Source organism: Euprymna scolopes, chromosome 23, assembly GCF_053919585.1.
Source record: "Euprymna scolopes isolate OS-2025 chromosome 23, ASM5391958v1, whole genome shotgun sequence".
In the NCBI taxonomy this organism is placed as follows: domain Eukaryota; kingdom Metazoa; phylum Mollusca; class Cephalopoda; order Sepiida; family Sepiolidae; genus Euprymna; species Euprymna scolopes.
The window spans coordinates 39455889-39482189 of NC_136504.1; the positions used below are offsets into that span (position 1 = coordinate 39455889).

At 34.6% G+C, this 26301-nt stretch overlaps 1 protein-coding gene across 1 annotated transcript in view; it reads left to right on the forward strand.

Annotated features, from left to right (window-relative positions):
- Positions 1 to 26301, forward strand: part of LOC145245846 (uncharacterized) — a 332738-nt gene that overhangs the window by 293882 nt on the left and 12555 nt on the right. Inside the window, exons 12-16 of the mRNA XM_080107508.1 lie at positions 4788 to 5000; positions 15677 to 15830; positions 16819 to 16946; positions 20371 to 20555; positions 24270 to 24416. Of these exons, the coding sequence (XP_079963634.1) occupies positions 4788 to 5000; positions 15677 to 15830; positions 16819 to 16946; positions 20371 to 20555; positions 24270 to 24416 (827 nt within the window). The remainder of the gene's footprint in view (positions 1 to 4787; positions 5001 to 15676; positions 15831 to 16818; positions 16947 to 20370; positions 20556 to 24269; positions 24417 to 26301) is intronic.

The following is a 26301-nucleotide window of genomic DNA, read 5'->3' on the forward strand; positions in this document are numbered from 1 at the left end:
ATGATCATATACTTACGTACTTATAATCTCACAGTAAACTACACACATATTATCACCATGCAACTACTCCCCCCTACAAAAAAAACAATCCCTGAAACAAAAAACATAGCATTTATAGATAAGATTGTTTTGTTTTTTTTCACTTTCGAATCTCGTTAACAAAACGGCAACTATTTTTTTGTTTTATAACTGGCCGTTTCCTTTTGTATACTTTTTCATTTATATTTTTTCTCTACCTATGCATGCATTAACATTTATCCCCCCCCCCCCCCAGAATCATAACATTAATATTTTCTTTAAAATAATGACTTTTTCTTCTGGTTCATAGTATTTGCACGTCGGGGTCCTGACAGTGATTATCAAAGTTTAGAGCAAATATTTGATTCCCCCCCCCCCCAGGATGAGGGTGTATATTTCGAGAGCCATTCTTAACATGGGGATGTTGCGAGTGACCATTCCGAAAACTGTTCTTAACATGAGGAGGTTGGGGCTGTCTATTCAGAAACCCGTTCTTATCATGAGGAGGTTAGGGGTTTGGCATCAACAACAACAACAACAACCGTACTTTATTGTTTTTACGATTTTACGAGAGGGGACCATTTTTTTTTTTTTTTTCTTTTTAAGATAAATTTTTGACCACCTACACAATTTCCTTTAAAATTACGACTTTTATAAGTTTTTCACTAAGAAAATCTCATTTATATGGTCGCGACCCTGGACATGCTAATGTTTTGGACAAATGGTCGGTTAAAACCAGAAATCCACATCAGGCGATTTAATAAATGGTTGGATTTTTACAGAAGAAACCAGTCCTCAAACATCATATATAATTTTATTTATGAAACATGAAACATTGGAATATTTTATTCAAATATTTATTGCATAGAATCACTAATAAATAAAAAATAAATAAATCATCATTTAAAAGTGATAAAAACTGTGCATAAAATTTGACGAGGTATCGTGGCTTGGTGGTAACACATCAGGCTGCAGATCAAGCTGTTACGAGTTTGATCCTTGTCAAAAGTTTAGCCATGTTAAAGACGGGTGATACCCAGGAGCATGTGTCTATGGATAACTTTATGCACGAAAAAATATGTAATAAACATTCAAATAAAACATTCAAATGTTTAATAAATAAAATTCATATTATATATCGCATGTCCAGTTCACTAAGAAAATCTCATTTATATTTGGCAAACACAAGTAGTTTTTGCAATATAAAGCCCTATAATATGCACTTGAAATCACTGGCCACCAGATTAGTACACACAGGCGAAGAACAGATCTAATTATATCCGCCTGACACTGCCACCCCCAAATTTCTTTGTTGGTTTGTAGTATTTGCGTGTGGGGATCCTGACAGTGACTATTAAGGTAAAATTTGTGGCAAATATTTTGACAGCCACCTCCACTGCCAAAATTAGTTATCTATTCCAAAACCCGTTCCTAATATGAGGAGGTTGGGGGTTGGGTAGCAACAACAACAACTGTACTTTAATTTTTCTACGATAGGGGGAACATGCTTACACCGGGCAATGTCGGTTAAGGGGTCCTGGTAGATACTAATAAAGTAGACACAAAGGCAAAAAAATAACGGCAATAGCAAAAAGGAATGACAAACACAGATGATGGCTTAAAGATATCGTGTTTTATGTTTACCAAGAAATAAATTGTAAAATGTATGGCCATGGGTTCAGAATAAGCTGGAGCAAGAACGGACATCTTGTGAGGTTGAGATTCATAGGTCCTTTAGGTAGGAACTGATAGCTGGACGTCAGTGGGCACTGGTATGGGTAGCTGGATGTCAGTGGGCACTGGTATGGGTAGCTGGATGTCAGTGGGTTCTGAAGCAAGTGGTAGGATGTCAGTGAGTACTGGAATTAGTAACTGGACATCAATGGCACTGGAATTGGTAGCTAGATGTCAGTGGGCACTGGAGCAGGTAGCCGGACGTCAGTGGGCACTAGTATGAATAGCCGGATGTCAGTGGGTACTGGTACGGGTAACTGGACATCAGTGGACACTGGTACGGGTAACTGGACATCAGTGGACACTGGTACGGGTAATTGGACATCAGTGGACACTGGTACGGTGACTGGTTGTTAGTAAGTCGTAAGAACCAGTGGCTGAAAGTACTGGAGCTGTATGAGTAAGATGGAGTCATTGCAGAAGTAAGCTGGAGTTGCTGAAAACTAGTGTAGCAGCTTGTAAGAGGGAGTTCCAGGAGGCAAGCAGCAGCAGTAGAGAGTAGAATGTGTATCTCACAAAGGTAGTTTGTGACTCGCATAATTAGTTTGTTGAGTAACCCTGAAAAGGGCTGTTTGCATACTGCTGCTGCTGTCACTGGTTCCCACAGTAGCTGGGTCTACCGACTTGACTCTCATCAAGTTGAGATGGGAGCACTCCTAGCTCCTGAGATGAACTGGAGATTTGCTGCGAAAGCTATCACCCTTGGTGATACAAGCTCCATGGCCAGTGATGATGTCACTAAACAACGAATGATTATAATTAATTTCAGATCATATTACTTACAGTTAAGATCTTCAGTGTTTATTAAGTGTATTTATTTTAATCTAAATTCGAAATAATAGTCCTTTGTTTCTGCTTTTGTTTGTGAAAGATGAAGTTTTTGTGTTTTCTCTTTGCTGTTTGAAAACTATCATTGCTATTTTTAGCATGCATGGTTGTGGCATATTTCCGGGAATGTCCGGTTTCATGCCTGTTTTTGTTAACCAGAGTGCGTTGTTTACATTAAAAAAGGAGCAGTGATTTGTGACCTCAACAAGGCGCTCTTCCTGGATATTGCTCATTATCAATTACCAAAGAAACAGATGTGGTGGATAGTTGTATCAAGGTTCATGTATATGTGTGCAAATGTATCTGAACACTGTCACGGTTGATGAGAAAATTCGATGGTGTATGTGCCTCTGTGCAGTTGATGAGAAAGTAAAAAGTGAGTGCAAGCGCATTTGCAGAGTTCAAGAGATCAGTGCAAGTGGGTTTGCACTTGTTAATTGTGTTGTTCATGTTGTGGAATGAAGTGTCAAGATTGGTGGTACACTATGATCGAAGTTGCGTGTGATTTGCAAGTGAGTTTGCAGGGCCAAGTACAAGTGGGTCTGTACTGGTGTTGGTGTGCGTCATTCGAGTTGACTGGGTCCCCTGTGCATTGATTGAATCATCGAATGCCCAGTCGTCGAGTTTTTAGTGTGCGTGTTGCAGCTTAACTCATCTTTAACTGGTGCAAATTCTTCGATCTTGGTTGTTGGTGATGTCCGTGGATTCTTATGGTGCTTGATAAATGTCCGCGAGGGTTTGGTTGTCACATCAGTTGTTGAAGAGAGTTGATAGGCCTTGAAGAGTGTTGTTGATGCTTACTGAGCTTGATTTTTTACATCCAGTCAAGAGCTTGGTGTTTGTTCTGGACTGAATTTGTTGAGATGTTCGATAGTCATCGTTGGTCACGTCGGGGGATGTCTTCTCCTTCAGCTGAACGGCTGGTAATAATGAAATATGTTTAAATAAATCAGCTTATAATAAAAATCAGTTTACAGCAATAACATTGTGATATTAGATCTGTAAATGGTGTCTTTATTCTTAAATATAACTCGAATAACATCAGGGAAATAACTCCTATTTGACATTAAGAGAAAGACCGACAGATAGCTTCTCTCACTACATTGTCATGTAAAGCAAAGGAGAAAAAGGTGGCTGGTTAATTTTAATGCATCAAGAACCAAGCTTCTCCCTTTTCATCATACTTGATCTGACTCCCATCATGTTCCAAGCGAAATGAATGGCTCTCATCTTGGGGAAGCACTGTCTTGACAAGCTTCTGAGACTGACCTTTTTCCTGATCTGAAATGGTACAGGTACATTAAATTTGTTGCCAAGATCGCTTGAAAAATGATTAGATTATTCTGCCGCTTCAATAGATATCTCACTGCTGATGCAATCCTCTGTCTTCATAAGAGCCAAATACGTCCTAAAATGGAATACTGTTGCCACAGATGGGCAGGAGCTGCTCAGTGCGTCATATCCTGCATTGATAGAGTTCAAAACCGTCTTGGAAACCTAGTTAGTGATGCTCTTTTCTCTCCCCTGCAACCTCTTTCTCACAGAAGAGACATTGCGAGCCTATTTCTGCTCTATTGTATTTTATAGCAAATGCTCGTCTGAGCTCCAATCTATGGTCCCTCTTGTCAAACTTTCACAAAAAAGCACTCGACTAGCTACAACCACTATGAACAATTTCCCCCACTCTCTATCTGTGCCTAAATCTAAATGCAGATTCTATAAACAAAGCTTCTTTTCTAGAACTGCCCGCATATGCAACACTGTTCCGCTGGCCTGCTTTCCAGCTGACTACAATATAGTAGCCTTCAAATCCAATGTAAACAAGTTCTTGTTGATCCGTCTCCTTAAATAATCAAATTCTACCAACTTACACCATTGATAATCACTACACTACCTCCTTACATTCATTAAACCTTATCCTTGAGTGGCTTTTGAGCTTTGGTAAGTGGTGACTCCCTTGTTAAAAAAAAAAAAATGTGCTTTCCTTCCCCATGAAGAGAGCCATCCAACACATCTGCTCTGGTTGAAATCTCGCCAGCTAAGAGAAAGAAAGAGCGCTTTGCTCAGAAATCATGTAGTGTGCATAGCTTTTTGGTCTAGTGTTCCTTTCTGACCTTTAATCCCTAAACCTTTTCACCAAAACACGCCTCCTACTATGTAATTTCAAGCTGAAGTTTATTTCTTTCTTATTTAAAATTTGCTTTCAGATTTCTTTACTCCGCGCTGAGTTGGAGCAAATGTCGAAAATTTGGTCTGCAAAACTGGAAGAGGAGAAATCCAAAATGCAGATGCAGACTGATGAGATGGAGAAAAACAGACTGGAAACAATTTCAAACTTTGAGGAGAATATAAGACAATTGGAACGCACACATGCAGAAACTGTGGACAAACTCAAAATGCAACATGAGAAAAATATTAAGGTTAGTGAATAATTAAAAAAATTTTTTTTTTTTTGCACATTTGGTTGTTATGGAAATTCAAAACTATTTTCACGCTTATTATTTTTTTTAGACGGGGAAGTATTATTTACCTTGAGACTTTCTCCAGGCTATTGTTTTCATCAACATTCATATTTTTATGTTTTTAAATTTCTGAGATGATAATTTGGATAATTTGGATAATTCAGACTACTGTTCTCGTCTTGAGTGTTGTTCTCGCAATGTTTTGGCTGATGTAACCACCGACCTTCTTCATGTATCTTGTGAAAGTTGTGAATCTTTCTGTTGAACGTTGGAATCTGCATGGAATTTCGAACAAAGCACTTTATTTAATCCACGAGTGTAGCATGCTCTTTTTACATCAGCCATGACTGGGTAGAAGTTCTAAGTAATTTGAGTGTTGCTTACACTGAGGATTATACTCTTCTGGAAGTTGAAGGTTCAATCCTCACCAAGGGCAACACTCAAAATACAATTACAAATTACTTAAGACTTCTATGCAGTCATGATTGACAGAATAATAACGTGCTACTACACCCATAGATTAAATAAAGAATTTTGATCAAAATTCCGTGCAGATTCCTGAGTTCGACAGAAAGATTTCCGAGTTTGACAAAATACACCTGAACAAAGTCAAGATGAGAACAATAGTCCGAATAATCCAAATAATATAAACTAGCGGGACCTGTGGAAATTCCACAGGGAACTCATTCACATGTAATATATTAATGTTGGTATTTTGTAGATGTTCAGCGTAAATGGAGATACCCTGATATTATTGTAGCTCTTTTGTTAAAACTGCAAAAGTATTTATCTAAGCTAGCACGAACGCCCGGCAAAGCCTTGTTGTAAAGTACACTTAAATATGATATTTTAATTCTTGCAGATTTCGTATATATTATTATAGAGTTAATGTTTTATCGATTTTTATATGTTATAAAGTTGCGATTTCAAAAATAAAAAAATATATCCATATGGCTTGGGTGCATTAGCTTGAATCGAAACCAAAGTAAAATTTTATGGAATATATATATATATATATAACTTGAGTTCTTTCAGCCATCCGCTTGCCTGTTTCCCACCTGACTACAACTTGGATGTCTTCAAGTCCAACATAAACAAATTCCTGACAAACCGCCCTCTTAAGTAAGACACTCTATCAAATCTCCAATACTAATGATTACTACAATACTATCTCATTGATCACTGTACACGCAATAACCCTTATCCCTGAGTGGCCTCCGGGCCTTGATAAGTAGTGACCTCTATGTAAAAAAAAAAAAAAAAAAAAAAAACAATTCTTTGATAAAATTATTTATAAAAAAATAGATGACTTAAGTGCCATCAACTATAATCGAAACCGAAACTTATGAAGAATTCTTGGTAAAATTATTTATGACAAGAAATGGGAGTACATAACAATTCAAAGACCTGGATGTAAGCATGACACAGAAAATAACTCACACACTATCATATTAATATATAGATTTATATTTTTACATTTTTACTGATGTGTCCTCCTCTAGTTTTGTTGATTGTAAACTGTGGATTTTGCTCAATCCTTGTGACAGAGTGTAACCTAGTACACATTTACACACGCATTAACATGTAGACATTTCAGGACCCAACACGTAACAGAGTATGTCGCAGGGAACAGAAGGCAAGTAATAATTCAACTCACTTTTTCACGTTGTAGCAACATTTATTTCTGGGTACTTTCCCGAATAAAACGTAATCGTGCTCCTTCTCTCTGACTTCTGTGCTCTCTAACGTCCTCGTCGGCCTTTGCACACAATCTTTTTATAGTCTTTTTCTTTTTCCTTACTATGAAGTCACTTTGCACATAGTTTGGAATTTGCATACAGCTGCCATCCGTGCATCCACGTTCTGTTACAAGATGTTGACACTGTGGTCTGGATTCATCTTTTGAAGAGGGATTTAGAACTGATATCATAAAGAAATGACATCAAGTGAATATACGACAATTCCATGAGATCCATTTTCCTTATCTACTAGTTATGTCAAGCACTCGTCTGAACTCCAATCTATGGTCCCCTCTTACCAAACTTATACAAAAAAAAAACACTCGACTAGTTACAACCCCTATATACGATTTCCCCCACTCTCTATCTGTGTGTAAATCCAAATCCAAATTCCATGAACAAAGCTTCTTTCCTAGAACTGCCTGTCTGTGGAACACTGTTTCGCTGGCCTGCCTTCCGGTTGAATACAACATAGTAGCCGTCAACTCCAATGTAAACAAGTTCTTGTTGAGCTGTCCCCATAGATAATCAAATTCTACACAATTTACACCATTAACGATTACTAAACTATCACCTTACATTCATTAACCCTTATCCTTGAGTGGCCTTTTGGACCTTGATAAATGGTGACTCCCAAGTAAAAAAAAAAGAAGAGAAAACTTATTCTCAAAAGGAAACTAACGGCTCTAAACACTCTTATCGATCCATACATGACTATTCTTCTCTTACTAAATTTGAAACCACTTCGCATCGTTCTATATCACATTAATAAATTAACTAGCAGGACCTGTGGAAATTCCACCGGGGACTCATTCATATGTAATATATTGATGTTGGCATTCTGTAGATGTTCAGTGTAAATGGAGACGCTCTGATATTATTATAGCTTTTTTGTTAAAACTGCAAAAGTATTTATCTAAGCTAGCACGAACACCTGGCAAAACCCGGTTGTAAAGTACGCTTAAATATGATATTTTAATTCTTGCAGATTTCGTATATATTATTATAGAGCTAATGTTCCATCGATTTTTATGTTATAAAGTTGCAATTTCAAAAATAAAAAAATATATCCATATGACTTGGGTGCATTAGTTTGAATTGATACTGAAATAAAAACTTATGAAAAAAAAAAAATATATATAACTTGAGTTCCTTCGGCCATAATCAAAACCGAACCAAAACTTATGAAGAATTCTTGATAAAATTATTTCTGACAAGAAATAGAAAAATATGACAATTAAACGACCCGGATGTAAGCGTGACACACAAGAACACACACTATTGTATTAATATATAGATTAGGTACATACTCAGTTTCCGACCCAATCTCTGACAACTTTGCATCAACATCTTCTGGTAGGTTACATAAGCAGTCAGAAGATACCGAAGCGATTATCCAATCAGCCTTCAGAAGACAAGTTTTACTGAAAACGTGAAATTCATTAAATTAAAAAAAAAAGAAAAAAAATTTGAAACAAAAATAACTTTCAATACACTATGTCAACGGGAAGTCCCTACTCGTTTCCACCGCATTAAAAATGGCTTTCTAAAAAAAATCATTCTAAAATTGGGGAGTGGGAGGAACACAGCATTACAGCATTTTGAATTAATCATTTGTCTGTCTTTGCTTTGGGATCTTCTGGCGTTTTACATACTGTTACTATTAAAACAAGAAAACATTTCCTAAATAAACCCACATCTAATGCGGGCATATATATATATATATATATATATATATATATATATATATATATATTCGGCATAATCTCGTCAGATCACCAAAGTTGTTTTTTGTTTTTTACATTGAGGCCACCACTTATCAAGACCCAGAAGCCAGTCGAGGATAAGGGTTATTGTGTGTACAGTAATCAGTGGAATAGTATCGTAGTAATCGTTAGTATTGGAGATGTGATAAAGTGTCTTACTGAAGGGGGGGGGCGATTCATCAGGAATTTGTTTATGTTGGACTTGAAGACATCTAAGTTGTAGTCAGTCAGGTGGGAAACAGATGAACGGAAGAGAGTTCCACAGGCGTGCACTTCTAAGAAAGAAGCTTTGAAGTTAAGCAACGTCGAGCCTGGTTAGTACCAGATGGGTGACCATTTGGGAATTTTAGGCGCTGTATGAGCTCTCTGCTTATCTCGGCATTTGTTTTCAGTCGTCCTGTACACATTTCACTGGCCACTGGTATTAAAACAATATCGATTAAGGAGAGTTGTGGTTGGAGATTGCATACCTCCTGTCACAAAAAAGTCACGCGCAGGCACCCCTTCGTGGGTATCCATAGTCTGTCAAAGACTGAAGGAGCCCTGTGTGTGTGTGTGTGTATATATATATATATATATATATATATATATATAAGGAACTGTGTGTGAGTTATGGACTCAAAAACAGTTTGACCGATTTTTATGAAATTTCACACAAAAGTACTTTATGTGCCTGACAGTGTCCTTAGATAGGTTTTGTATCGGAATGTTGTTCAAAAGTATCGATAATTAATAATCGAAATAATCCAATGAAAGAAGGAACAGGCGATTTTGACAAAAGTTAACACCTTACACAGCCTAACATCACAAGTGCAAGTTTTATTACCAGACAAGTCGAAAGGCTCAACATATAAAATCAACAGTAGGTTCTTTGATATGACAGAGACAAGTTCAAAATGAATGTTTCTGTTTAGAGCACAATTAAAGCATGATACTTGACTTTTGCATTTTAAGCTTTAATGCAAGCCATTATATATAAAAAGTAATTTCATAAAACCAACAGTAGGTTCTCTACAGTGCAGTGTAGGCTACAATGTATTGTGGTCTTAGTCACTGTGAGAGGCATGTGAGCTTCTTTCCAGTCAATCAATTTAATTGAAAAATAGGCGATTTCACCGATTTCAATGAGAATAAAAATATGGAAGTGTGAATTATTCAATTCCGGGCAACCCACTAGTGTATATATATATATATATATATATATATATATATATATATATAAATGCAAATTTGTGTATGTGTGTAAGTTCGTTAAGTTCGTTCCTTATAGACTCCGAAACGGCTGAACAGATTTTCTTTAAAATTTACAGAACTTTAGTGTATAGCTCTGGGAGTGATCTTAGTTAAGTTTCGTCTTGGAATACCCCTGATAATTACTGTAGGTTCAAACCCTGTACATAAATTTCTTAATTTTTTTTTTTTTTGTTAACTGGAAAGAAGTTTATCTAAAATAATTTCATAAAAGAAACAGTAGACTCTCTAGAGTGCAATGTAGAATAACATATTTTAGACTAAGTTACTGCATGGAGGAATGTGAAGCTGCCGCCTGGGCGATTTCACGGATTTCAGTGACAATAAAAATATAGGAGTGTGAAATATTCGTTGATCATCATTCAATCCCAGATAACGTCGGGTCTCCTTGCTAATATATATATATACTGTTCCATGCCATAATTGTCATTAACTATACATTGGTAAAACTCAACGAGAGACTTGAGCGAAGGCTTAGAGAACATAGAAGAGATAGCAATCCCCTGAATACATTATTCTCTCATTCATTAGAGTATGATCATTCTTTTAACTTCAAACAAAGTAAACTCATGAAATTCATTCTAAATAGATCCTGGCAAAGACTTCTTGAATCAGCACTTATTGCAAACTAAAACACAATTAAATAACATGGTGTTGGGATTAATTTTACCCTGAAAAAAAGTTCAATTCTCACATGTAAGAATGCCATGATCATTCTGTCCTGAAACTGAAATATGGCGACAGCTTTTTGTGAGAAGGAAAACGACAAAATGTATATAATATTTAGAGCAATTTTATTGGGTGAGCAAAAAAGGCATATAATACAACAAGAAAAAAAGTGAATGTGCAGAAACGAGGAGGATTATTTTGCGAAAATGTGCTTCGCAAGAACTAATCTGAGTAAAGAGTTCAAGTAACAGGTTGCACGTGCGTATCCCTCAATTCTGGCTCTTTTTGTGTGGACGTAAATGTATTCTGCTTCTTGGCCTTAGTCGCAATGTAAGTGGAAATTGGAGGATAATTAATGACTATCTTCTTGCTGCCGTCAGGGGCTGCATTGAGAAGTAATCACTGTTCAATGCGAAGAAGAAGGGAATGGCTTTCTTTGACTGCTATCGAGGGCTTTGTCATCGAAGTGCAGCCGCTGTCCTGCTGGGATTGAAAAAGAGCCCAGAGTGCAATGTGCGAGGATTTTTATAGGCTGGATCACATGATCCCTAAGGGAGTAGGGGTTGAAATTCCTGCTAGCCAATTCACGGGCCTTAAAGGGGCAAGGCAATAACTAATCAGTGATGGAAAGAGGAGACAAATAAATTCCAATAATGGAATTTTCTATAATTTACATCCTTTAATTAGTAAACTTATATTAAAGGAACAGAATTTAATCTTAGATACAGGTTAACTTATTTAAACCACAGAAAATAGTACCAATTATAATTAATATATATAATCAATTAATAAATAATAAAAACAAAAGAAAAACACTCATTTCATTTCAATTATGCATCCAGCATTTGAATTATAACGGTTATATTCATTCCAAAAAGAACACAAATTGTATCATATCTTTTTAATGTTTAACAGCTAATGGCATTAAAAATATCACTCACTCCATTCCACAACACTGTATACACTTTTAATGCTAACGACTTTTTCATTTTGAAATAGAACAAAGACCTCCTTTTCATGTTAAAAATACATAAGTATATTTTCAAATATTTTACTAGCATTTTATTTTCCTCATCATTAATCATTCCAAGGAAGTCTTGAAATAAAGATGAAACGTTGATAAACATATAAGTTGGTTTGTTTCCTTTTTCGTCTCTGCACACACACACACACACACGATTGTAAAACATACTTGTAATGTATATATTTAATAAAGTTTTTCTTAATTGCCACAATTAAGCTCAATAGATTTGGATTTACACTTTCAGAGCATATATATATATATACCGATAGTAAACATTGCAAAGCCACAAATGTATTTCACATTCATGTTGTTTTATTGCTGATATGTTGCATCTTACACGTGTTTCACTGAATGGTAGAAATTTATGAAAAAATCTTCAGCAAGAGACACACACACACACACACACACACACACACATGCATATAATGGTTGTAGCGATTGGTTTCCTAGATGTAAATGAATCTCGCAGTATTATTAAAGAGTGCTCAATGCAGGACAGAGCTGGTATATTCCTCCACCCCACCTCCCTCCAAAATCCCGACTGCTCACATTCACAAAGGATACCCTCCACTTTCTTCCAGAACGTAAACCACACCCTAATATCTTATAAAAACTAAAACCATTTCAATGTTGATTTTACTTTTGGTCTGATGAAGTGTTACCCTTCAATTGGGATTCCACTGAAACATGTATGCACATATGTAACCAATAATATTTGTATAATAAACAGACTATATATATATATTTGTATATATATTATTCCAGGTTAATATTTTTCAGAGGTAAGGCAACCAATAAAGTTCTAATGAGGTTAATGTAAGAGTGTTCAATACCGAAGTAGAGAAAGATATACTTTTTTTCTTTGCTTTACATAAGCATTAATGTGTTGCTACACATTCATGAGCATATTTCGGTCAGCCAGTTATAAGTAACTAGAAACCTCTTTAGGCAATATTGCTTATACAAAAGATTATGGACTCTACTTTTATATAAACAATATCGCCTGAAGTGGTTTCTAGTTACTTATAACTGGTTAACTGAAACATGCTCATGAATGTGTAGCGACATATTAATGTTTTTGTAAAACAAATAAAAAGTATATATATATATATATATATATATATATATATATATATATATATATATATATATATACTAGCAGTTTACCCACCATTGTCCAGTCGTAAAATATGCATAAATATTACATTTTTATTCATACAGAAGCTGAGACATGTGCATGCGAGTATATTTTTTCTAAACAGTTCACTTCTAAGTTAAAAAAAAAAAAAAGAGAAAATACTCGGACTGAGATTGAAACCAAAACCTAAAGAGAGTGAGTCAAGTACAATCAACATTAGATCAGCTTGACACGATCTTTAAAAAGTGTTTTCAAACCTACTTATTTTTAACATAATACATCTGTTATATGAGCCATTCACACCTGTGCATTCATGGAACAGTTAGCAAATAAATAAAAAATCCAACGACCCCCCCCCGCCTCTCCACGTACCAATTTTTCAATTTTGACCCCTTAGCAGCCTGTTTTTCATTCAGAAAAACAATTAAAAAGTTTTCCACATGTCTAAATATCCTGTATACCAAATTTCAAGTCTGTAGATCGATCATCCATTAAGTATATAGGTTGAGAAGTGTAGTCACATACACACACACATTCTCACTTTTATTTATATATATATACTAGCAAAAGTACCCGCCGTTGACTGGGTTCAAAAACAGCCTACAGAAAATGGACTCTGATTTATGAAAGTATGATAGGTTATGAAAAGGAAGTGTTGTAAAGAGATAGCTTCGAATTTGGGGGTATCAAAACCAAAGCAAAATATGATGAAAGTAAAAATAAAATAGATAAACCCCATAATTTATTATACCATACCTGTTCACACTGAAACACTTATCACAATATTCAGTGGATCTATATTAAAAAACCTTGTTAAACTTTGTGACATATTTCCATTCTATGGAGGTCAGGTGTGAATGAACACCCCATAATTTTATTATACCATATTTCTTCAAACTGAAACATAATTATCAAAGTATACTTACGCAGATAGATATGAAAAGTCTTTGTTAAAGTTTGTGCCTATTTCCATTCTATGGAGGCCATGTGTGAACGCAGACCCCACAATTTTATTATACCATCCCTATTTAAATTAAAACATACTTATCAAAGTATTATTATGTACATCTATATCAAAAACACTTGTAAACGTTTATTTTTAAATTTTTATTTCCATACTTTGTGGACCAGGCGCGTACGCAGATCTCACAATTTTAATGAATCATCATTATGCCAGATCAAACATACCCATTCCTGTGTCTCGATACATCTATCATTATATGTGATCAGTTTTCTATAATAGTCAACCATATAGAAGCCTATTCGTGACCAGACACACACACAGATGTTCAGCTTTATATTATAGATATATATATATATAGAGAGAGAGAATAAATGACAAAAAGTTATATTCCAAAATTCATGATGTTAACCATCTTATAATTTATTCCTTTAATTCAGTTGACTTATACAATTCTTGACAGTATCTGTTTTGTAGCGCAAAATCAATCACTTAATTATTATATCAATCAGTGAATCTATTTTGCCCTTAACTCATCAGAAGAAATAGCAACAATCAATCCATCGAAAGGAATTGAAGTGTGATTTGACATGATTAAAATACGAAAATTGGAAGAGAAGCTGTAAATACCTTTTTATTTTTCCATTATGCCATATGGAATTTTTTCAATACCGATAGGCTGCTAAATCCCACCCCCACACTGTAGAGATCCCTAGATGTAAAAGATCTTTTTACTCCAATAGTTTCTTCCCCAGAACCGCTAGACTCTGGAATTCCATTCCAGGTCCCTGCTTCCCCAACAGTACTGTCGTTCAGAAGTTCAAGTGTAACGTGAACCGACATCTTGCTGCTCAAATCCCTACATAGTACCCAAGTAGTTGTTGCCCCTGATAGTAGCCCCCCTACACCAAAGTGGCAATTTGCCTTGTTTGGGGTGAAAATGTAATAAAAAAAAAAGAAAAAAAGAAGATATATATATATATATATATATATATATATATATATATATCCAAGCATATGTTATTTACTGAAGATGTGCTATCTTGTTGCCGTGTTTGTTGGTACTGTATGTGTCATGTCGCTGCCTATTTTCATACATAAACTATATATCCATATTACATGTTTATCTGGAACGCATAAATATTTGCTTTAGACACTTGTTTTGTTTTGTAGGTTTCAACCTTGCATATCATATAAATGTTAAGTTATTGTCTGTTGTCCTGTCACTATCTCTTTTAATACATCTAACAAATATCTGCATTATCTGTGGGTCATATTTAGATTCCAAGTGAGATTGTTGTGTGGGAAAAGTACTCCTTAGACCACACACACACACACTACAAAAAATAATAAATAAATTGTATAACCGGTTTTTCATCGCGTAATCGCTTACCGTTTGAAACATTTAAAAAAAAAGAAAAGGATCTTATAACATTAACTCCGACTGACTCCTCAACATGTTTGGTTTAATGTCATTTTAGATGCTGGCATGTATTGGGTGGCTTTACATGCTGGCATGTATTGGGTGGCTTTAAGTGACTTGTGTTTAAAAGCAAATGTAGACACACACATATACATATGCATACACACACACACACACATTATTTTGATATATTAACTGCTTGAAACTAAGAGATAAATAACTTTATCTTTTATCTCACAAAGATTACTTCAAACAAAGTTGTTTAACTCAAGATCTTCCAGTTTTAACAATGATTATAGTTAGCACACGCCGAGATCAAAAGGTAGAACCTGTTCGGTCATCATTCAAAGGGGGTGGAGAAATCCTGATTTGAAAGTCTGTCATTTGGTAGAAAAACTAGGTGCTATTCGAAAAATTCTACCGGATATTTTATGATTTTAAGTGTTTTTGTTTGTTTTAATTAAAATTGTTTTGTTTAATGAAATGTCAATCCCTTTTTTGTGTTAAATTTGCGTGTTGTTAAATTTTTGTTTCATTAAAGGTTTGTGTGTCATTAAATTTTTGTCCTATTAAATACTGAATTCATCCATTTAACCAAGAAAGAAATTGGTACAAACTTTTTGTTTAATAAAAATACGTTTGTTAACCCAAAAATGATTTCAGGAAATCCATGAGAGCAAAATGTGTGAACAGAACGCTTCCCTTAATGCTGTACAGATTGCCCATGAGGCCATTTTGAATAAGTTGAAAGATGAACATTGCCAGGCCATTAAATTTCAGCAGGAGAAAATGCAACAGGAATTTGAAAAGAATACAGGTGAGTCTGAAGGAAGCCTAATTTCTCTATTTTTCTCTTGATATCAGAATGATACGATGGATGTGTAATATGAATCTGTGTTAGAGAATGGATCAAGAGGGAGGGGGAGGTGTGTAAATTAGATTGAGACACGTTGACCGGAAGTCAGGATCAGCTGATCGGATTGCGTGTGAGTCACGTGATCAGGTTAGCTGAATCGTGGAGATTTCGTTTAGACTGAGAAGAGGACAGACGGCTTCACCGTTGTCTCCTCCCCTTCATTGGGGGGGGGGGCGCTGACGTGTGAGGAACAGAACAACGCAGGCCAGAGATTCACTTTCCATCATTCTGCGAGACATCTGGAAAGTGAAATAAAAACTATAAAACCAATTCATCGTGTTGGAGTGAATGAATATTCGTCCAAAACAAGTACCAGTCTCCCCTCCAAGACGAGAGATTTCCAGATGGACCAACATCCAAGACGCAAAAGGTATGTTGAAAAATACATGTACCACACACCCACAACGGCATATGAACAAATAGACAGAACCACTAGACGATCACATGACATTAACTCTGATTAGACGATCACACACGATCTCCTTTATGATATAGGCAACACAACATCATAACTACAGGCGTAGTTCTGCTGACTTCAGAGAAACATAAAATTTGGACAGTATTTGAAGATGTGTGCAGAAGAGTAGACTTCGATGGTATGGTCACATTGAAAGAATGAGAGTTCTTGGCTTAGTAGATGTAGAAAAGTTAAAGTAGTAGGTCCAGTTCACAAGAGCATGGGAGAAAATGATAAGAATTGTCTTGAGAGAAAGATGGATAAATAAAGACCTGGCCAGAGATAGGTTAGTTTGGAAATCAATTACTTAAAGCCACCCAATACATAGCAGCATGTAAAATAACATTAAGCCGAACATGTTGATGATGAGTCAGTGTCAGTCAGAGTTAATGATATAAGATCCTTTTTTTTTTTTTTTTTTTTTTTTTGCAGAGTTATTGAAAGAGAAATTAAATGAGAAGCATCGCCAAGCATTGTGCCAACAAGTTGAAATCCAAGTTAAAGAAATGGCTGCTATAAAAGGAGATTTGGATGAATTGGAAGAAATATCCAAGAATAAGGTCAGTCATTTTGAGCAAGGTCACTGGAACAGAGCACAGAAGAAATTGGTGGTGGTGGTGGTGGTTCTTGAACCAGTTTATGTGCAAGGAGTATAAAACAATGAAGACGGAAGATGTGAAGAAACTATATTTGGATAGCAAAGCTATTTGAGGTTGTTGAGTCTTGTTAACTGTGTGATATCATTGGAGCACAAGGTGGAGAAGGTGTTAATGCAATTGGAATAATTAGGAATGAATGGAGCAAGTTCAGAGAACTTTGCCATAATTAACCAGCAGAGTGTTACAACTTCGTTGAGCAAGGGAAGCGTTTGTCAGGCATGTGTAGGCAGTGTGATGGTATATAGAAGTGAAATCTGGTCAGTGTGGGTTGAGGATATGCATTGCATGGAGAGAAATGATATAAGAATCGGTTATAGTCCGCTAACATACTTCTTAACATATACAGCACAATCACGTTGACACACTGGTTTTCACCCGATCACCGAAGTTAAGCAATGTCGGACTTGCCCACTACCATTTGGGAAGGCGTGATGCTGTATGTACCATGAGGTAAAATATCAGGTTGGAAAACTGCTGTGGCCTATCCTTCTCTCGAGGGTAGATGGGCCTCTCTTAAGCCGTGGTAAGCAATCCATCTAGTGATGTCGTCATGCTGAAAAATACCCTTGATACTCCTGGAAGTATCAAGTATTCAGACAAGATTTGAATTGCACTACAAACTCATGTAGTGAGTTCAATTTCGGCTTCAGTCACATGTTATGCTATGTCTTTTTACTTCCTAACTTCTGGCATGGCTGCTACCGGAAGCGGTGACAAGGCAAATCAGTTCCTTTTTTTCTCTCACACCTATATCTCACCTGTGCAGGTACTTTTAAAAAAAATTTTTTTTATTTAATTACGTTCTTCCGATCTTTCTTTTTTATTATAAAATCATTGAAAAGTTTTTTTTGGTCTTATGTTGATTAAGAATTATTGGAATTAGTTTTATTTCCTTTTAAAAATTTATTAAAAATACTTTTAAAAATCTTAGACTATTTTGCAAAAATATTATATATTAGATACGTTTTTCTATGACGTTTGAAATTTTGTTATTTTGATTTCAATAATTTTATTTTTACACTTTCATTAAAATGTATTTATATAAATTCAAATAAAAAACCTTTGTTTTTAAAATTAAAAAAAATACATATTTTTGATAATATGATAAACATATTTCCTATAAAATTTTAAATAAAATAAAAACTTAATTATTTAAATGAGAAAATTTGAAAACCTGAAAATGTTGTGAAATGATAAAATTATTTTTATTTACTTTTGTTGTTGTTGTTAAAGTCCGAATTTTTGCCAATAACCTGACTTTATCAAGGAAAGGTCAGTTGGATTAATTTTTTTTCTTTCTTTTTCTTCCTAATGTTGTTATGTTATGTTAAAGCCTCCTGAAAAGAAAATACGTCTCCTATCAGTGCTGTTTGAAATCTGTGTGGGTAATTGCTTGGTTTAAGCATGAAATTTAAGAAATGGAAATTCACACATTTTAGAAAACATTTTTTTTATGAATTTAAATGAGAAAATTTGAAATTTGAATTCATAAATTTAAATGAGAAAATTTGAAAACCTGAAAATGTTGCGAAATGTGTGACCTTCCATCTTTGAAAAAATTATCCTTAATTTTGTTATTACAAGTGCAAATAAACTTATTGTGTTATTTTCATCTGTACAATTTTGTTAATTTTTAGTGCATATTTTTCAATAATGCTCTTTTTTTTTTCATATTTTAGTAAATCGCTTCACAATAGGAATACTGAAGAACAATGAAAACAAAAGAACTGATTTGACTTTTCATCACTTCTGATAGCAGCCATGCCGGAAATTAAGAAGTTTATTAGCTGACTATAACCTAAGACTTATACGATGGACGTGTAATGCGAGTCTTAAAGACAAGCGTAGATCTGATGACTTCAGAGGAAAATCAAATCTGGACAATATAGAGAGACATGTACAAAAGAATAGACTTGATAGTATGGATAAGTTTTGGGGTTAGTAAATGAAGAGCAGTTAAAGTAGTAGGTTCAATTCATGGGGGGAAGCTAAGTAGAACAAATGTGTAATTTGAATTTTAAAGACAGGCTTAGATCGGAGGAGCTCAGAGAAAGATTAAATCTAAACAGTATAATGAGATCTATGCAGAAAAAAATACTTTGATTTTGGAAGAATGGATTAGAATTCTTGGGTTAGATGTTAAGGTAGTCGCGTGATATGCCTGTTAACCTTAGTCTTTTTTTTTTTTTAAGTATAAAAGCTTTTTCCAGATCTGGAAAGTGTTGTTAACACTTTCCAGATCTGGAAAAAATGTTTTATGCTTTTAGTTGTTTATATCTTCAAATGTTTATTTATGGAGTTTTGTTTGGTTGTTTTATTTTATGGCATATCGACACTTTTCGGGTCATTTAATGCTGAATCCAATCATTTTTTTTTTTTTTAATTATGCTTATTCATAATTATGCATAATTTTATTTATTTTTTGTATAGGACAAATTGTTGCTTTTGTTTTTACCTTTGCAGAACATGATTGAATTTTGCAAAAGGGGGGGGGGGAATAATGATGTTTGATGGTCTGATCTAATAGTACCAGTCCATTTTTTCTTACCTTGTTTATTGAATGAAAATTGAATATAAATAAAAATTTATTTAGTTGGAAAGTGGAATGACTTATATTTCCGTTTAAACTCCTGTGTAGATGTACCGTGTTAAGAAAGAAATAATTTGCTGAAAAATTCATGGTCTATTCAATTATACTCTCCTGACTCGTGACTGCTCTTTAACATTTTACAGTATTTATAGAAATCGGGTAAGGTCACTCTAGTTCCTTCCTGCCCATGGGAGATCACTCTGGTTGTCCTGCTATTGTCAGAGACAGATAACTCTTATAGCTATACAGTATCCATATAATATTACCAAAGATCCCTTGTTAACTGACCCTACTACCTCAACTGTTTTAAATATGCTAATCCAAGAACTTTCAGGTTTGATAATTTCAATGCAAAAAAAAAAAAAAAAAAAAAAAAAAAAAAGATGAAATTCAAACACATATCTACACTGGATTGAATGCAGAAAAATGGCTAATTGTTTTATAATAATGTTTAAACTGATTTGTTTAATCAAAGTTAGTTTCTTTTTGTTTTTGTTTTTTTAAATATGGTGGACAATTTTATCAAGTAATTATTAATTTAGAATATATTCATAGAAGTATCCGGATCAAATGATAATGAATTGCATTCTGCTTCTGAATGTTACTGTTAAAATCCAAAACAACACACATCCAGTGACCACTACCTGAGTTGATCACTGTACGCAGTAGTGAAAATAACCAGATATCCTTCATTGAATTTTAATTCTAACTTAATTGTTTATCTGTGCATTACAGGATAAAGATTACCTAAAGGAAACTGAAAAATTGAGGAAAGTGATTGAAAAGCAGGAAAAACATGCGACCGATTTAACATCTGAAGTTGAGAAATTCCAAAAGACCATCAACGAATTATTGACAGAATTGGATGGAAAAAAGAAAGATTTTGAGGAGGCCAAAATTGAACACCAGCATAAACTACGGTTCGTCATTTAAGTTTTACACTCTCCAGTTTTTTTTAAATACTTATTTTAAAATCATCCTTAATACAAGGGGAATTCCAAAAGTAATGTCTCCTATTTTTTATTTCGCCTGAATGAATCAGAGGGGATTGCAGATCGCATTGTTATGATGCAGAAAAAAATTGAATCAATCAACATTCACCGGCGCTTGAACCTTTATGATGCTGATGCAGTTGATGTCAGCACAGTTAAGAGATGGGTTCATTGATTTCAGAGATGTGAGTGATAACGCGCTCTTTAAACTTTTACAGTTGAGTCATCAAAAGAAGCTGGCAAAAGTGCATAAAGAATAGTGACGACTTTGTAGAAAAATAAATTCTGGAGCACAAACCCTAAGTAAAAGCCATTCGAGGATGGATAAGAGTTAATGAAATGGAAAAAATGTCAGCTGCAAGATGAGAAGCAACCAATGGTATGAACTAGGTTTGAGTATTCATAGGACAGTTTATGACAAGTATTTGTTATTATTTATTGCGGACAATTAAACTGAAACCACTATCTTCAGACAATTCTTACCTGGAACCATAGAGATTCAACGTCTCTATCCACTGCGCCACTCAATCCTACCCAAACCCGGCCAGAGGCTTACTTGGCCAAAAAACGTGGTGAGACGACAACAACTATGGATGGCAGTAATTGCTGAGAATGCAGTTAGGAGATTCGGAGTTCCTATCCTGTCGCGGTTACCACCTGATGAAGGCCAGAGGAATAGTTTGCCGAAACGTCATGAAACAACTAAGAAAGATGAAAATAATAGTCCGAAATAAATAAATAACAAACAATACTCATCTTAATAATGAATTCCAATCAAATAATATATATAAGTATTTGTTGATCTTATATTTGTAAATGACTGTTATAAACTGCAGGGAAGCAGTGCCTCAGCAACGTGTTCCACATACGGGAAGCCCTTGTAAAGAAGTTTTGTTCAGAGAAATTCCGTCTAGTGATAGGCATGTCGAGGAAAAAAAAAGAAAGTCTTTTTTTTTTCTTTTTTTTTTTTCATTGTGGTAGAAAAACGAATTCTTGCTATGAATGTCTTCCAAGAAGGAATTAGAGTTGAGTCGAGCACATTCCATAAAAACGAAAATAAAGCAGAGAGAGACTAGCAACATACGAAAGGGAGAAGAGATTTCAGAGTTAATTTTCTGTTAGATTTCAGAGTTGATTTTAGGTCAGTGTGCGCTAGAATACCAACTAAAGATACTTTTAAAAAGTTTATTTTTCTGAAGGTATTCGCGTCTATTTTGAATGAATGTCACATTTAAAATTGTCGCAGAAATTGGATGTGCACGCAAAAACAAATATGGCGACCAGTGATAACAATACAGAATACATTGGATAATAAAGATTTTAATACAAAAAAAACACTTGTCGGCGACAATTTTAAATGTGATATCCATTTGAAACAGGCCTGAATTCCCCTCTAGTGCAATTGCACCCGATTTTATACTCTGATAAGGGAAGAAAGAGTGCTCGCAGCTGCACTTCTCTAGATTTTACAGCCATTCTCCATCTTTGGACATATCTGACTTTTTTTTTTTTCACAAAGGAGTCACCTCTTATGAAGGCTCGAAGGCCACTTAAGGATAAAGGTTAATGCTTGTATGGTAGTCAATGGAACAATATCGTAGCAATCATTAATAGTGGAAATTTGGTAAATTAGATTACTTAAGGGGACGGCTTATTAAGAACTTGTTTACGTTAGACTTGAAGACAACCATATCATAGTTAACTGGAAAGCAGGCAAATGAAACGGAGTTCCACAGGCGTGCAGTTCTGAGAATAAAATTTCGTTCATGGAATCCATGTTTAGGCTTAGGCACGGATAAAGAGTAGGAGAAATTATTGATAGTGGTTTCACCTAAACGAGTGTTTTTGGTAAAAGTTTGGCAAGGGGGGGGGGCATAGATTGGAGCTCAGACGAGCACTTGTTATGAAAACAATGATAGAGCAGAGACATGCTCGCAGCATCTCTTCTGTGGGAAAAAGGTTGCAGGGAAGAGAAAAGGGCAATGTAAAATGTTTTTGACTTGTGATGGGGAGTATGAGACGAATAGATTCGCCAATCATTTTTATAACCAACGGCTGTGCTAAGCAACCAATCAAAACGTTGCAAAATTATTATAAAAATCGTCGAATTTTGGATTCAATCAGTTCGCTATTTGCTACGTCATGGACCACATTTAATACTTCGCTCCCATCTTGGTTACTGATCTGAACTACGCCGCCATCTTTGTTCAACATAATATCTCAGAACTTAAGAGGTTAACTACGCGACGGACCGCATTTGATTCTTGGTCGCCATTTTGGTTACTGATCTGAATTACGCCGCCATCTTTGTTCGACACAAATGTCTCAAAACTTAACAGGCATCCCCTACTAGGCTACAAAGTCTATTTTGAACTCTGCCAAGCAGGATAGGTATTCAAGCAGCTCTTGCCCAGATGCGGTAACCATAATCCATCCTAGGACGTACTTGGCTCTTATACAGGTAAAGCATTGCATCTTATATAGGTAAAAGATTGCATCTGATGTCAGTTACTTTCTGGAGCAACGAATTGATGCAACTATTTTTCTGGCAACCTTAGCAGCACACCATATATGTGTTCTTCCATTTCAAATCTGCAGCGACACTCCATCAGTTTTAATTTGTGATGGGTAAAATTTTAAAATAAAATTAAAAATTCCTTGTTTTTTTTTTATTGAAATGCAAGTGCACGAGTTTATGACTCAATAGCGATTGGTCTGTTAACAAAATAAGACGCTTCAATCGTGTTCAGAATTTCATCCATTTTAAAAATAAAAACCAAAAATAAAGAAAAATTCTCTGTCATGTATGATCCTGTGATGGTACGAAAATATCATATTCCAAAAATCACGTCAATTGATAAAGTAACCTTATTTTTAACTAAGAAGATCAAATATTATGAGTAAGAGAGGAGCGACTGTCTTGCGTCGCCACTTTGAAAATAATCCCCAGAAACAAGGGAGATAACTCATTAATTCAAACTTGCAAGATTTTTGTTGTAATGTCTACGGATTCCCATTAATTGCATAAAAATTATTTTCTTAATGAAAATATTTATATGATTTTTGGAATATATTTCTGTTTCATCACGGGTACCTACATCATAGATTTTTTTTTATTTTTGTTTTGTAATATAGGTGTAATGTTAATGTAGGCATACTCATTTCGTTCTTCCTCTCATCTGTTGACCCCATTGAAGTGCCAGACAAATAAAAGAAATACTTTGAACTCACTTTTTTCGAAAGACATTTTTATTTCCTGTCTGTGCTTTCCATTTTACATAACAAATTTTGACAGAGCTGTCACTGGTTAGCAGGAATTCATTGTCGTCTGCTCTCTTCTGTCTACTGTTCATGCCGTAACATCTTTCCCCCTTCACTCTCTCTGTCTTACTGCTCCTGTTGCTATCTCCGTGTGACATCACTAGTTCTGCTACCTCCTACTGCTCCTCTCTCTATTTCACTGCAGCGACTGCTGTCTACGCAACGTTGCAGCACATTATGGTATATAGGGTGAATTTTTGACAAGAATGGACGCTTCTTTATATATATATATATATATATATATATATATATATATATATAAAAGGAACAGAACAAATTAATTTTTTTTTAAATGTCTGTTGTCATTTATTATGAATGCAGGGAATTGGAGGAAAGGTTGTTGGCTGAATCACAAAAAGAGAAAGAGAATCTCCAGGAAGATCACTGTGCAGAAATGCAGCAACTCGTCACTGAATTCAACTGGGCTCAAGAAATGTTGAAAAATAAAATATCCGTTCTTAATATGGAGTAAGTTAATTTTTTGACTTAAAAGAAGTATTTGATGCTCTACAGAATTTGAATTGAACTAACTCTAAACTAACGGGTTTTACTAAAAATGTACAACTAAAATCATGCCCAATCAATGTACGACTGATTGGCCTGCTGTTTGTTATATAAAACCTTGTAAAGATGCTTGAATCAGCAGGAGCCGAATCGGACATTTTAGTCATGCCAAATTTTAGTCATACATAAGGCAGTTTACTAAAAATGTACGCTTATTTGCTCCTGCTGCTGATTTGCTATTAAAGCAACGTCGACACTGACGAACTACTGGGTTTATCAGCGCAAAATATTGTAAGAATCTGTTGTGGTATTATTGAAATTAAAAATAAAATGAATTTACTCACAAGTTTCAGTTGAGAGGTTATTTTTTGACAAATATATTTTTAGATTCATATAAAAAGTATAAATAAAAAATAAATTATTTAAAAATATTTTCTCTTAAGGCAGAAAGTAAAATGATACATAAGTATTTATTTACATAATGAACTTCTTAAAAACTGAAACAATTTTTTTTTTCCAATTCTGTGTCCATTTTTATTTTGTTAAAAATCTGTGTAAAAAAATAAACAAGTTTATGTTTTTAGATCAGTCGTGCCTTGATTTTACTAATTATGCACGACTAAAAATTAAACATGATTTTATGTCCGTCTAATTAAATCCTAAAAGACTGAGATAATTATTTGGCACATTGTATTGGAAAAAAATAATTCTCAGTCGTTAAGAGTTTAATTAGTCAAAGCAACTTTGAAAAAAATATTTTAAAAATGTTTATTTTTTAAAAATGAACCAGAGTTGCATTCTAATAAAACGGAACTTAATGCAATATTATTTAAAAAATAAAAGCAAAGAAAAGAAAAAAAAACAGAAAATAATTTTTAAAATGGTAGTTATTTACTTACCTCCCCAAGAGGGCAGTTAAACGCTAATGTTTTAGATGTGAGGAAAAGTAGTTCCCCCAAAAGAAAAAATCTGGAATGGAAACATTGTCTCAGTCTTTAAGGATTTCTACTACATTTTACGAAGATTTTCGATGTTACATTGTTATTGTGTTACAAAATTCAAATTTTAAAGAAAAAAGTCACTTGTAAAATTTAACTTGCTATCCCCTCCCCCCCAAAAAAAAGACTCTTGGCTGAAAGTTATGACTGTGACTGAATTCATTTTTGGCGGACCTATACGAGAGTGCTCACCCCCCTAAAAATGCGTGTTTTACACCTTTTTTCAAGTTTTTTTTTTTTTTTTTTTTTTTGACGATTATCATAGATTACAGACTTAAATACCATATTAACAGAAAAACTAAAAAATAAAAAAAGTAAAATAAATTTGATGACTTCATTGCTACTTGACTTACTGTCCATTTCTTTACCGATGTGTCACGTGATTAGGACGTTATAACGAGAAAGTACCTATTTACAATGCCTCCCCACGGGACAGAGTTAGACACCAGGGTCGTTTTTTAACGTGGAGAAAAGGTACAAAAATAAAAATTGTCTCAATCGTGAAGGATTTCTCCTCCACTGAAAGAGAACGAGAAATGGAAGTGCAGCACTGCAGCAATGCAGCATCTGAAGAACAGGCCAAGTATAATGAGAAAGTAAACCCCCTTCTTAAAAGTCATAAAAATTATTTTTTAGGAAATGTTTTTCTGTTAATCATACTAAAGTCTGCAATCTACGATAATTGTCGAAAAAAAAAAAAAAATGGGTAAAAAAAAAGGGGGCACTCTCGTAGGTGCGCCTCATTTTTTTTTATTATTATTTCAATAATAAAGAAATAAACTTATTTATTTTACAAAGATAAAAAAAAAAAGTGGTACACTGGATTGAAAAAAAAAGTCTCAGTCTTTAAG